The sequence below is a fragment of the Gorilla gorilla genome, chromosome 1 (genome assembly GCF_029281585.2).
Source record: "Gorilla gorilla gorilla isolate KB3781 chromosome 1, NHGRI_mGorGor1-v2.1_pri, whole genome shotgun sequence".
NCBI lineage: Eukaryota > Metazoa > Chordata > Mammalia > Primates > Hominidae > Gorilla > Gorilla gorilla.
The window spans coordinates 106,460,378-106,473,484 of NC_073224.2; the positions used below are offsets into that span (position 1 = coordinate 106,460,378).

The window sequence follows — 13,107 nt, forward strand, 5'->3', positions numbered from 1 at the left end:
CTAAAAACACAAAAATTAGCTGGGCATGGTGGCATGCACCTGTAATCCCAGCTACTCGGGAGGCTGAGACAGGAGAATCGCTTGAACCCGGGAGGCAGAGGTTGCAGTGAGCCGAGATGGTGCCATTGCACTCCAGCCTGAGCAACAGAGCAAAACTCCGTCTCAAAAAAAAAAAGAAAAAAAAAGAGTTCATCTCCTTTTGCTTAAATGGCTCACCATCTCACTCTGAATAAAAACCAAAGTCCTTACAATGCCTATAAAACCCTTGGTGAATCCCATTTCGCCCCTCCCCAACACCACCCACCATAATCTCTTTGAACTCATCCACTAATCTTCATTTTAACAACTCCTTTCCAGTCACAGAAGCTTTCTTGCTGCTCCCTAAACTCACCATGCACACTCTAACCTCCGGACTTTTGTTTTTTCTGTTCACTTAGTCTTGAACATGCCCACCTCATACCCTCATGTCTATATTGCTTAATATCATACCTCCCTACTCAGATGTCACCTTCTCAGTGAGGCCTTCCCTTACCATTTAATGTAAAACTGCAAACCCCTCTGTTTCCCCCTTCCCTGCTTTCTATTTCTCTAGAGCATTTATCGCCTTCTATTATGTTTAATATTTTACTTATCTGTTTGCTGTCTGTCTCCCCTTACTAGAGTATATGCTGTCTTTGTGTGTGTGTGTGTGTGTGTGTGTCTGTGTATGTGTGTTTCTTTTTTCAGACGGAGTCTCACTGTGTTGCCCAGGCTGGCATGATCATGGCTCACTGCAACCTCTGCCTCCCGGGTTCAAGCAATTCTCCTGCCTCAGCCTCCCGAGTAGCTGGGACCACAGGTGTGCACCACCAAGCCCGGCTAAATTTTAAGCTCTGTGAAGGCAAAAAATTTTGTTCATTTTGTTCTCCTGCTGTATCCCCTGTGCCTAAACAATGCCTGGCACAGTAGGTGTTTGATAAATATTGAAAAAACTGAATGGAAACTAGGGATTTATAAACAAATTTCATCTTAGAGCTCAAAGTTAGGGTCTGTATCTACCCACCTGTATTACTAATTTGTTTATGTATGATATGTGATTAAAAAGCTGTATGCCTATGGCAATACTGTTACACTCTACAGGTCATCAATCTAAATGAACCTTACATTTAGAAAGATTTTTACCTAGACGATAGCTTCAATAATTATGTTCCATTTTTTTCCTTTTTTAATTAATCAAAAACATAAATAAATGCCTATCAGAACTTCAAATCACTAAGAGATAGCTTTGCCACAGAGGGGAAAAAAACAAAAAACACAAGAATTTAAAATCTTGATAGTCTAGTTAATCTATATAGTCTAAATCTTGAATAAATAAGCAAGCTATCAAAATTTTCTTGCACTGTAGAAAATATTTTATGAATAAGAAAGGCTGTGTAGGATGGTGGGTAAGAGTGTATACTGTAGATCAAGAATGCCTGGGTTTGAATTCTGTCTCCATCTCCACCACCTATTAGCTCTGTAACCACGGGCAAGTTACTTAACCTCTTGGCACGGCCAGGCGCGGTGGCTCATGCCTGTAATCCCAGCACTTTGGGAGGCCAAGACGGGCGGATCACGAGGTCAGGAGATCGAGACCATCCTGGCTAACACGGTGAAACCCCGTCTCTACTAAAAATGTAAAAAATTAGCCAGCCTGGTGGTGGGTGCCTGTAGTCCCAGCTACCAGCTACTCAGGAGGCTGAGGCAGGAGAATGGCGTGAACACGGGAGGCGGAGCTTGCAGTGAGCCGCGATCGTGCCACTGCACTCTAGCCTGGGTGACAGAGCGAGACTCCGTCTCAAAAACAAAAACAAAAACAAAAAACCTCTTTGTGCCTCTGTTTTCTAATCCGTAAAATGGAGATCATAATAATACCTAATTAAAAGAGTTGTGAGAACTGAATGAATGAATACACGTAAAATGCTTAGAACAGTGCCTGGCATATAGTAAGCACTTAACAAAAGTTAGCTATAAAATTATTACTAGCTTCATGGTCCATCTAAGGATCTTGATATCCAAACTGAGAAACCATTGGCATACATTAACCGTACTTTGTAAATTCTCTGAAAACCAAATCCTGTATGAAGAGATTTTTTTCTAGTCCATGTTTATATGTTTCATTTTGAAAAACATACCAGCTTGCATTGAGATTTACTTCAAAGTACTAAGGGAGAGGAGGTAAAGTGAAGGAGATAGGTGAAAAAAGACTGTTATGTGATAACTACTGAAGTGGGGAGATCAGTAGAAAGGTGGTGTGTCATTACCCTTCTATTTTTATACATAAAGTTTCTATGAAAAATAGCTAAGAAGAGTGCGGTGGCTCATGCCTGTAATCTCAGCACTTTGGGAAGCCAAGGAGGGTGGGCTGCTTGAGCTTAGGAGGTTGAGACCAAACTGGCAAACATGGCAAAACCCCATCTCTACAAAAAAATACAAAAAATTAGCTGGGTGTGGTGTGTGTACCTGTAATCCCAACTACTTGGCAGGCTGAGGCAGGAGAATCACTTGAACTCAGGGGGCAGAGGTTGCAGTGAGTCAAGATCTTGCCACTGCACTCCAGCCTGGGTGACAGAACAAGAATATGTCTCAAAAAAAAAAAAAAAGAAGACAAAATGGATGTCATTAACACAATATTTTCCATTTTGTCCTACTAGTTCTTCAAAGCATATGCTAATTTACTACAGAGAGGCTAGTCCAATTTGTCTCTCACAAACTGGGAATGTAATTTCCAGCACTGTGCCAAGGTGCCCAAAACAAAATTCTGATGTAATTATTTTGAATACTCTGGATCTTAAAACTGTTTCTATCTGCATAAATATCATCATCATAAATAATACATAATTTGAATGTTTTCTATGTGCTAGGGCCCAATGATGAAATACATGCATTATCTGCTTAAACGTAGCCAAAAGCCCCGAGAGATCATAGGATTCCTCTACAAGTAGACAGAATTATCTCTACTTGTAGATTGCAGAATTTTCATCTACAGGTACAGAACTACTTATAGATGAAAAACTGAGGTTCACAGTTTAAGTACTTTGCAAAGTGTCATCCAGTATTAAGTGACTGGAGTTAACATGTTAACACAGGCCTAACTCTTTTATATTTTTCCATATTGATTCCCATTTTACCATTAAAAATGGGAAAGAAGGTCTGGGCCTGGTGGTTCACGCCTGTAATCCTACCACTTTGGGAGGCCAAGGCAGGCACATAGCTTGAGCTCAAGAGTTCAGCCTGGGCAACATGGCAATACCTCGTCTCTACAAAAAACATAAAAATTTGGCCGGGCGTGGTGGCTCACGCCTGTAATCCCAGCACTTTGGGAGGCTGAGGTGGGCGAATCACTTGAAGTCAGGAGTTTGAGACCAGTCTGGCCAACATGGTGAAACCCCATCTCTACTAAAAAATACAAAAATTAGTTGGGCGTGGTGGCATGTGCCTGTAATCCCAGCTACTCAGGAAGCGGAGGAATGAAAATCACTTGAGCCCGGGAGATGGAGGTTGCAGTGAGCCGAGATTCCGCCACTGTACTCCAGCCTGGGCAACAGAGTGAGACTCTGCATCAAAAAAAAAAAAAACAAAAACATAAAAATTAGCCAGGTGTAGGCCGGGCACAGTGGCTCACGCCTGTAATCCCAGCACTTTGGGAGGCTGAGGCGGGCGGATCATGAGGTCAGGAGATCGAGACCACGGTGAAACCCCGTCTCTACTAAAAATACAAAAAAAAAAATACAAAAAATTAGCCAGGCGCGGTGACGGGCGCCTGTAGTCCCAGCTGCTCGGGAGGCTGAGGCAGGAGAATGGCGTGAACCCGGGAGGCGGAGCTTGCAGTGAGCCGAGATCGCGCCACTGCACTCCAGCCTGGGCGACAGAGCAAGACTCCGTCTCAAAAAAAAAAAAAAAAAAAAATTAGCCAGGTGTGGTGGCATGGTTCCAGCTACTCAGGAGGCTGAGGTGGCAGGATTGCTTGAGCCCAGGAGGCGGAGGCTGCAGTGAGCGGAGATCATGCCCTGCACTCCAGCCTGGGCAACAGAGCCAGACTCTGTCCCTCCCCCACCTCCCCACAGAAAAGAAAGAAAGAAGAACGAAGTACAGAAATGATAATCTGGGCAAATTGCACATCAAGTCCATATACCTCCAACTACTGTACCTGTAATTTCTTTCACTAAATTATAAATGCTTCCTTCTGATAAACAGAAATTAAAGCAATTCTGTTCCTTAAGTTCTTGATTAGCTATTTCACATTATGTTGGCAAACATTTACTGATTGCTAACTGTATGCCAGCACTATCCTAGTTGTTTGGGGACAGGGCAACAAATAAGACAACCTTGGCATCTGGTGGAGGGAAGCCAGACAATAAATGTGTAACAAACAAGGTAGTATCATATACTGAAAATAAGATGATATGACAGCAATTGAAGGCACTACCTGAAATAAAGCGAGGCCAGGTGCAGTGGCTCACGCCTGTAATTCCAACACTTTGGGACACTGAGATGGGTAGATCGCCTGAGATCAGGAGTTCAAGACCAGCCTGGCCAACATGGTGAAACCCTGTCTCTACTAAAAATACAAAAATTAGCCAGGTACCGGGTGCGGCGGCTCACACCTGTAATCCCAGCACTTTGGGAGGCTGAGAGGCAGGTGGATCACCTGAGGTCCAGAGTTCAAGACCAGCCTGGCCAACATGGTGAAACCCTGCGTCTACTAAACATACAAAAATTAGCCAGGCATGGTGGTGCATGCCTGTAATTCCAGCTACTTGGGAGGCTGAGGCAGGAGAATCACTTGAACCTGGGAGGCGGAGGTTGCAGTGAGCTGAGATCATGCCATTATACTCCAGCATGGGTGACAAGAGTGAAACTCTGTCTCAAAAAAAAAAAAAAAAAAAAAAATTAGCTGGGCTTAGTGGTGCACACCTGTAATCCCAGCTACTCAGGAGGCTGAGGCAAGAGAATCACTTTGACCTGGGAGGAAGAGGTTGCAGTGAGCTGAGATCACGCCGCCGCACTCTAGACTGGACGACAAAGTGAAATTCCATCTCAAAAAAATTAAATTAAATTAAATTAATTTAAAATAAATAAAAAACAGATACATGTAATTTAAAAAAATCTATTAAAACTCCGTATCAAAAAAAAAAAAAAAAAAAACAAGAAATAAGGTGATCAAAGAAGGTCTTTCTGAGGAGGTAATATTTGAGATTTGATCTAAACAATGAGAAGGAGGCAGGATGTGAAGAAGCCCGAGGTAGGCAGAGCAGATGGTACAGGACTTACAGATCAATGTAAAAGAAATTCAGATGTTCAACTTGTTGCAATGGGATATCACTGCAGGGTTTTAAAGCAGAGGAATGACATTTTGTTTATGCTACAGAAAGATCACCTTAGAAAATGATGGTCTGAGGTCAGGAGTTCAAGACCACCCTGGCCAACACGGTGAAACCCTGTCTCTACTAAAAATACAAAAATTAGCTGGACGTGGTGGTGCGTGCCTGTAATCCCAGCTACTTGGGAGGCTGAGGCAGGAGAATTGCTTGAACCCTGGAGGTGGAGGTTGCAGTGAGCTGAGATTGCACCACTGCACTCCAGTCTGGACGACAGAGCGAGACTCCATCTCAAAAAAAAAAAGAAAAGTAAAGAAGGATAAAATAAAAATATCTCTGGAACATATCCTCAGGTAGCCTATTTCTCTAAATTATTTCCTTTTATATGAACAAAAGTCTCATTACACACTGAAATAAAGGATAAAATTAAAATATCTCTGGAATCTAATAGTTACTTACTTAAATTTATACTGAGGTCTAAATATAAATATAAATTACTAAATAATGGATGTCAGAAGAAAAAAGAGAAGCAAAGTGGCATCAGGAAAATGGACAGAAAGGCTAGGAATGCCAAAGATACCTGCTTCACAATTTTTCCTAAAGCTGATTTAGAAACCAAACTCAAAGTAAACTAAGTATAACTGTAAAGAAATAAGAACTTAAATGAAAACAAGGCCCATGCATAAACTGTTTTCATTGCGCCCCACACCATTCTGCTGAATATTTCTCTCAAAACGCTTTATTTACAATGAGACCAGTGAAGTTCATTAAATGTAAATACAAAACGACTAAAATTACCCTTAATCATTTTAGAAAGTTAAATTCCATTCCACTAGAAAAACAACATCATATTTAGCCAAAAGCACTTAACTATATAAACTATACACAATGCACTTCAACTGACACACTGCCCTCCTGGAGCATTGATTTTTTCACTCTTAAGATATCAATAAAGGAAATAAGTTCAGGCACAATAGCAACAACAGCTGAGGTAAAAAATTCTGGCTTCATTATATCTCATTATTGCTGACTAGAAAAAAAACTGTAATTGTCACTTGTGATCCCACACAGCAGAGACGGGACGGGGACCAACTTATTCTTGCAAATGATGTAACCATACAGTTAAAGCCCCAGAGCCCAAGGTGAGGAAATGTAAAATGCTTGCATAGTTCAGTAAAAATGTTTTAAAATAGGGTGGAGAAGAGGTTCTCTCACTCACATTAGAACTGCTTGCAATATATCACTGGTATACCAAGTACGTTAAACATTATTTTACAAAGTTAATGATGAAGTCAAACCCTAACCCCACCATTTTACTGAGTAACCTTAAGCAACTTAATCTCCGAGTCTTAGTTTCCTCGTTTGTAAATCAGTGATTAAAAAATCTACTTCTCAGACGATTTTAAGGTACAATGAGATGACTGGGCACATAGCAGATACTTAACATGTGAGTCTTCAATGATGACTGTTAGCATATTTGATGTTTTTGCACGTTATAATTTTACCTCTGGGCAAGAAAATAACTATTTGATCGGTTATTGGTAAACACAGGTAATTCTGTCCTGTATCTACTAATTTCTCTGCATTATTATTCAAAGAACCACAAAACATCCCTCCCAAAACTTTAAACACAAATAGTTCGAAGCATGGGGCCTGTAATTTTGCAAGTTTTATCTATCTGTTCTCTAAAAGGTAAACAAATCAAAACACTACAGGAGCAATGGCAGAAGTGGAATAAGGCAGAATAACTGGATGATGGGTCTCACTGGTGAAATGCCGCAGGCAGGAAGCAAAGAAAAATTCTAATAGATATATATGGAGTATGAGTTAACCCTCTCTTCTCAGCAGGAAACAGTAACTTCTCCACACTTTCTCCTATAAGATTTGAAATGTTCTGCAAACAATCCATGCTTTAACAGAGCTCGTTTCTCCAGTAAAGCAGCAAAATGGAAAAATCTCCAGGACAAACACAAAAAAAAAACATAACTGGAGAAAAAGGTACTACATATTCAAAAAGCACATTTCCTGTGCACATTACGCATGAGATCAACTCAATTGTGTAAAAAGGTATTTCAGGTAATTAAAAAAGTAACGGGGCCGGGCACGGGGGGCTCACGCCTGTAATCTCTGCACTTTGGGAGGCCGAGGCAGGTGGATCACCTTGAGGTCGGGAGTTCGAGACCAGCCAGGCCAAAATGATGAAATCCCGTCTCTACTAAAAATACAAATAATTAGCCGGACATGGTGGCGGGCGCCTGTAATCCCGGCTACTCGCGAGGCTGAGACAGGAGAATCGCTTGAACCCGGGAGGTGGAGGTTGCAGTGAGCCGAGATCGCGCCACTGCACTCCAGCCTGGGCGACAAGAGCAAAACTCCGTCTCAAAAAAAAAGAGGAACTGGACATGCTTTATATTTGAAGGTATTAACGATGATACTGACTACTGTATCGCAGTTGTTTCTGGTCAGTATCCAAGAAACCTGTATTTTATTGCAGCAAACACAGGTACAGGGAAAACCCGGTGGTGCCTCAGATCTATGTAGAGCTCATGCTGCTTCTTAACATTCATCCAGGTAAGGCTCTCCTTACTACACATCACAAGTTTTAGATACATTCATCCAGACAAAGCACTCCTCATTAAACATCAATGGATTTACTACTGCTTAAAACCACAGCTTGCCTACCATCAGGAAAGCCAGAAATCATTAACACGTCAAGGCCTGTAAGAAATAAACAGACGCTACAATTTCCGCGAAGGTCCGGAAAAATCAATACACCTTACAAGGCTCTGAAATATTAAAAACAATATACGTAAATCTCCATGGATCTGGGCCCAACGGCCCAAGGTCACAACAATTCAATGGCTAAAAAACCCAAGAAATGAGTCTCCTGCAATTCAAGACAATCCTGGCTAGGAATGGAGTCTGGGTTTGGGACCACTGGGGTCAAACCTTTAATGTGAACAACCCCAACCAAATGCTGCGGCTCCGTGGGAAAACCCCAAGCGTTTCAGGCCACACTTCCTTCCATTTCCCCAGTCTTCCCTTCCCTAGTCACCCCCAACACTCACATCTCCGGAGCCACTTCATCCAATGATAGACGATAGTACTGTGGTGTTTTTTGTTCTCTATACACCAAGACGACAAGCCTTGAATGGACTCCATGGTGTTGGTTACCGACTGGAATTTTCGATCCAACGAGGACTCCAGAGCCCCTGCCGAAGAGGCCGACGAAGAGGAGGCCTTACTGCTGCCTCCGCCGCCGCCGGCCGCCATCTTCCCGGTTTGCACAAGCGCTGCTGCTCCTCTGGCGGCGGCGGCGGCGGCGGCGGCGGCGGGAGCGGGCAAAACAATCACTGCGAGTGCGTGAAAGCCGTAGGTGGGGAGGGAGGCTAGGGGGTGGGGATGGTGCACGCGCTGGGCTCTTCTGGAGGTACGGACGGGAACACCAGCTGCTGGGCACGCTGGCAGCTCCTACACGCTGCAAGGAGGGGCTGCGGGTCTCGGAGGTTTTATCAATATTGTTCAAGGGGTCGTGTTTAAACCAGTCAGTAATCACGGAAAAATTACGCAGAAAACAGGACCTGCAAAGCCTTTCAAAACGCCTGACGCCGAAACTAATCGTTTTATACTTTTCGGCTCTCAATGCTAAGGCCCTTCCCCGCCCCTGTTCCCACACTCCTGTGAGCCAGGTCGGGCGTTAATATCTTAAATGTAATACTACCCGACTGCCCCTTCAGTTGCAGAAATCTTTCCTTTAGACTCGGAAGCACAGAAAAGGTCCAAGGCTACCCAGTCAGGATTTTTTTTGCAACGCAATAGCAGCAAAGGGGCAGCAACAGTATCGCGCACGCGCCACTTGGCCCCACCCCCCTACCCCTGCTTCCTTCTCAACCTTGAAAGCAGAGGGAGGCGTGATGGCGGGGCAACCTGACCAATCAGGAGTGGAGAACCACAAGCGCGCGCAGGAGCTCTGAAGCCCCCAGGGCCCAGGAGGCGCTACGATTATTTTTGCGCCTGCGCAGAAGATAAGCGTGTAGCGGGATGGAAGGAAAAACTGGGAGGGTTGGGTGAGGGAGCTGGTATAACTAAGGGTAGCCGGGTGGGGGGTTCCCCTGCCCTGCCCTTTGCTGCTTTTGGTCGCTCTCTTGGGTGTGTTCAGCTCACACAATAGAGACAGAAAATTCCCACCACTGAGACCACTGTTAGTCTTCAGGGGCTGCAGCCATCGCCCCCAACTCCTCGGAGCAGTAACGAGCGACAAAATGGCTGGCAGCCATCTTGCAGCACCACAAAAGATGCGCATGCGCCAGATCCAGTGAGCCATTCACTACGCAGACTCCGACACCAAACCGTATTTCTTGCTGCCCATGGAAGATAACATTCACAGCCGCTTGACCATTTAGGTTACAGGAAAAGGAAATAAATGAGGAAGTGAAAGGAAATTTTCCTCATAAAATTTTTCGAGGCGAAAAAAGAATGGCAAGATGTGACCTCATTTTCGCCAGCTATGATACAATCTTAAAATTGCATAATACATTACAGTTTTCAAGAGTCTTACATAACTATTATATGAACCTTATAGGAACCATTTTATCGCAGGTATCTATGTAAATCCTCTGAGCTAATTTAAAGGCTCCTGTGTTCCCACTAAACATATACAGTTTTATTTTAATTCTTTTAACGTCTCCTCACTGCGGCCATGCCTCTTGAGGCAGGGAACCTGTTTTGTCAAGTTCATGTCCACTATTCATTAATTCAACGAGTTGTTGAACCTCTTGTGCCAAGTACTGTTTTAGATCATGGGGAGCAAAACAGACAAAAATCCGTTCCCTCCGGGATTTAGTGGCAGGACACCACCACCAAGTACATTTCAGACAGTATTAAATTCTGTAAAAAGGTGAAGCAGGGTAAGGGAGAAAGGGGTGTGTGTGTGTGCGCGCGCGCGTGTGTACGTGTGCACGGCACGCACACGCCAGTTTAAGAATGGTGGTATGGTGAACCAGGAAGTCTTCTCGAAAGAAATAACTCGATCTGAACACTGAGAAAAAAGCAACCAAGCAGATATGCGAGACGGGGAGCGGAACATGCTGGCATTAGGAACAGCAAGTGCAAAGGCTCTAAAACACAGTCTCGCTCTGTCCCTGCCAAGGCTAGAGTGCAGTGGCACTATCATATCGCACAGCAGCCTCAATCCCCCAGACTCAAGTGGTCCTCCTGCCTCAGCAGCTCAAGTAGCTGGGACTACAGGCCTGCATCACCACACCTAGCTAAAACAAAACAAAACAAAACAACAACAACAACAACATTTTTTTGAGAGGGGGAGTCTCCCTATGTTGCCCAGGCTGGTCTCAAACTCCTAGCCTCAAGCAGTCCTCCTGCTTTCAGCCTCCCGAAGTGCTGGGATTATAAGCTTGAGCCACCATTCCTGGTCCTGACCCCACATTTTTTTTTTCTGTAACTCTAGCCAAAGACCCACTTTTTTATAGACTATTTTTAGAGCAGTTTTAGATTCACAACAATTGTGTGGAAAGCACAAGGAATTCCATATACCACCTGCCCGCACACATGAATACCCTCCCCCATTATCAATGTCACGCACCAGAACGATACATCTGTTACAACTGACAAACCTACACTGACACATTATCACCCAAAGCCCATAGTTTACATTAGGGTTCGCTCTTGGTGTTATACCTTGAGTTTGGACAAATGTGCATGTATCCACCATTACAGTATCATACAGAGCAGTATCACTGCTCTAAAAACCTCCGTGTTCCACCTATTCATCCTTCCCTCCCCCTTATTCCCCTGGCAACTACTAATCTTTTTACTGTCTTCATAGTTTTGCCTTTTCCCGAATGTCATATAGGTGAAATCATTCAGTATGTAGCCTTTTCAGACTGGCTTTTTTCACTTAATAATATGCATTTCAGGCGGGGCACGGTGGCTCATGCCTGTAATCCCAGCACTTTGGGAGGCCGAGGTGGGTGGATCACGAGGTCAGGAGTTCGAGACCAGCCTGGCCAACATAGTGAAACCCCCGTCTCTACTAAAAATACAAAAATTAGCCGTGCATGGTGGCGCACGCCTGTAGTCCCAGCTACTCCGGAGGGTGAGGCAGGAGAATCACTTGAACCTGGGAGGCGGAGGTTGCAGTGAGCCAAGATCAGGCCACTGCACTCCAGCCTGGGCAACAGAGTGAGATTCCGCCTCAAAAAAAAAAAAAATGCATTTCAGTTTCTTCCATGTCTTTTCATGGCTTGATAGCTCATTTCATTTTAGTGCTGAATAATATTTCACTGTCCAGATGTGCCAGTTTTATTTATCCATTCACCTGAAGGACATCTTGGTTCCTTCCACATTTTTGCAAGTATGAATAAAGCTGTTATAAACATCTCTGTACAGCTTCTGGGGTGAATATATTTTCAACTCCTTGGGTAAACACGAAGGAGCACAATTGTTACATCATATGGTAAGAATATGTTTACTTTTGTAAGAAATCATCAACCTAAGGCTAGGCGCGGTGGCTCATGCCTGTAATCCCAGCACTTTGGGAGGCCGAGGCAGGTGGATCGCCCGAGGTCAAGAGTTAGAAACCGGCCAGCCTGACCAACATGGTGAAACCCCATCTCTACTAAAAATACAGGGCCAGGTGCGGTGGCTCACACCTGTAATCCCAGCACTTTGGGAGGCCAAGTGGGGTGGATCACAAGGTCAGGAATTAAAGACCAGCCTGACCAATATGGTGAAACCCCCTCTCTACTAAAATTACAAAAAATTAGCCGGGTGCAGTGGCACATGCCTGTAATCCCAGCTACTCAGGAGGCTGAGGCAGGAGAATTGCTTGAACCTGGGCAGCGGAGGTTGCAGTGAGCCGAGGTCGCGCCACTGCACTCCACCCTGGGTGACAGAGTGAGACTTTGTCTCAAAATAAATACATACATACATACATAAAATAAAATAAAACAAAACAAAATTAGCTGGACATGGTGGCAGGCGCCTGTAATCCCAGCTACTTGGGAGGCTGAGGCGGAAGAATTGCTTAAACCTGGGAGGCAGATGTTGCAGTGAGCCAAGATCACGCCATTGCACTACTGTCTGGGCAACAAGACTGAAACTCCCTCTCAAAAAAAAAAAAAAAAGAAAGAAAGAAAGAAAGAAAGAAATTGGCCAGGCGCGGTGGCTCATGCCTGTAATCCCAGCACTTTGGGAAGCCGAGATGGGCAGATCACCTAAGGTCGTGAGTTCGAGGCCAACCTAACCAACATGGAGAAACCCCGTCTCTACTAAAAATACTAAATTAGCTGGGCATGTTGGCGAATGCCTGTAATCCCAGCTACTTAAAAAAAGAAAAAATCATCAACCTGTCTACCAAAGTGGATTTACTGTTTTGCATTTCCATCAGTTCTACATCCTCACCAGCATTTAATGTTGTTAATCTTTTGGATTTTGGCCACTCTAATAGGTGTGTAGCAGTATCTAATTGTTGTTTTAACTTGCATTTCCTTAATGACATATGATGTGGAGCATTTTTTTATTTTTTTGAGACGGAGTTTTGCTCTTGTTGCCCAGGCTGGAGTGCAATGGAACGATCTTGGCTGACCACAACCTCTGCCTCCTGGGTTCAAGCGATTCTCCTGCCTCAACCTCCTGAGTAGCTGGGATTACAGGCATGTGCCACCACGCCCAGCTAATTTTGTATTTTTAGCAGAGATGGGGTTTCTCCATGTTGGTCAGGCTGGTTTTGAACTTCCGATCTCAGGTGATC

General features: G+C 44.1%; 1 protein-coding gene across 10 annotated transcripts in view; it reads right to left on the reverse strand.

The window, feature by feature from the left end:
• The window catches only part of RPRD2 (regulation of nuclear pre-mRNA domain containing 2), a 111,300-nt gene extending 102,100 nt beyond the window's left edge, over positions 1 to 9,200 (reverse strand). For 5 of the 10 annotated variants that reach the window (XM_055358033.2, XM_055358005.2, XM_055358026.2 and 2 more), the window contains exon 1: positions 8,408 to 9,200. In XM_055358033.2, coding sequence (XP_055214008.1) covers positions 8,408 to 8,612 — 205 coding nt within the window. In that variant the 5' untranslated portion in view covers positions 8,613 to 9,200. The remainder of the gene's footprint in view (positions 1 to 8,407) is intronic. The other 5 variants (XM_055358017.2, XM_055357997.2, XM_055358020.2 and 2 more) reach the window with 1 other exon arrangement.
• Between the last annotated feature and the right edge of the window lie 3,907 nt (positions 9,201 to 13,107).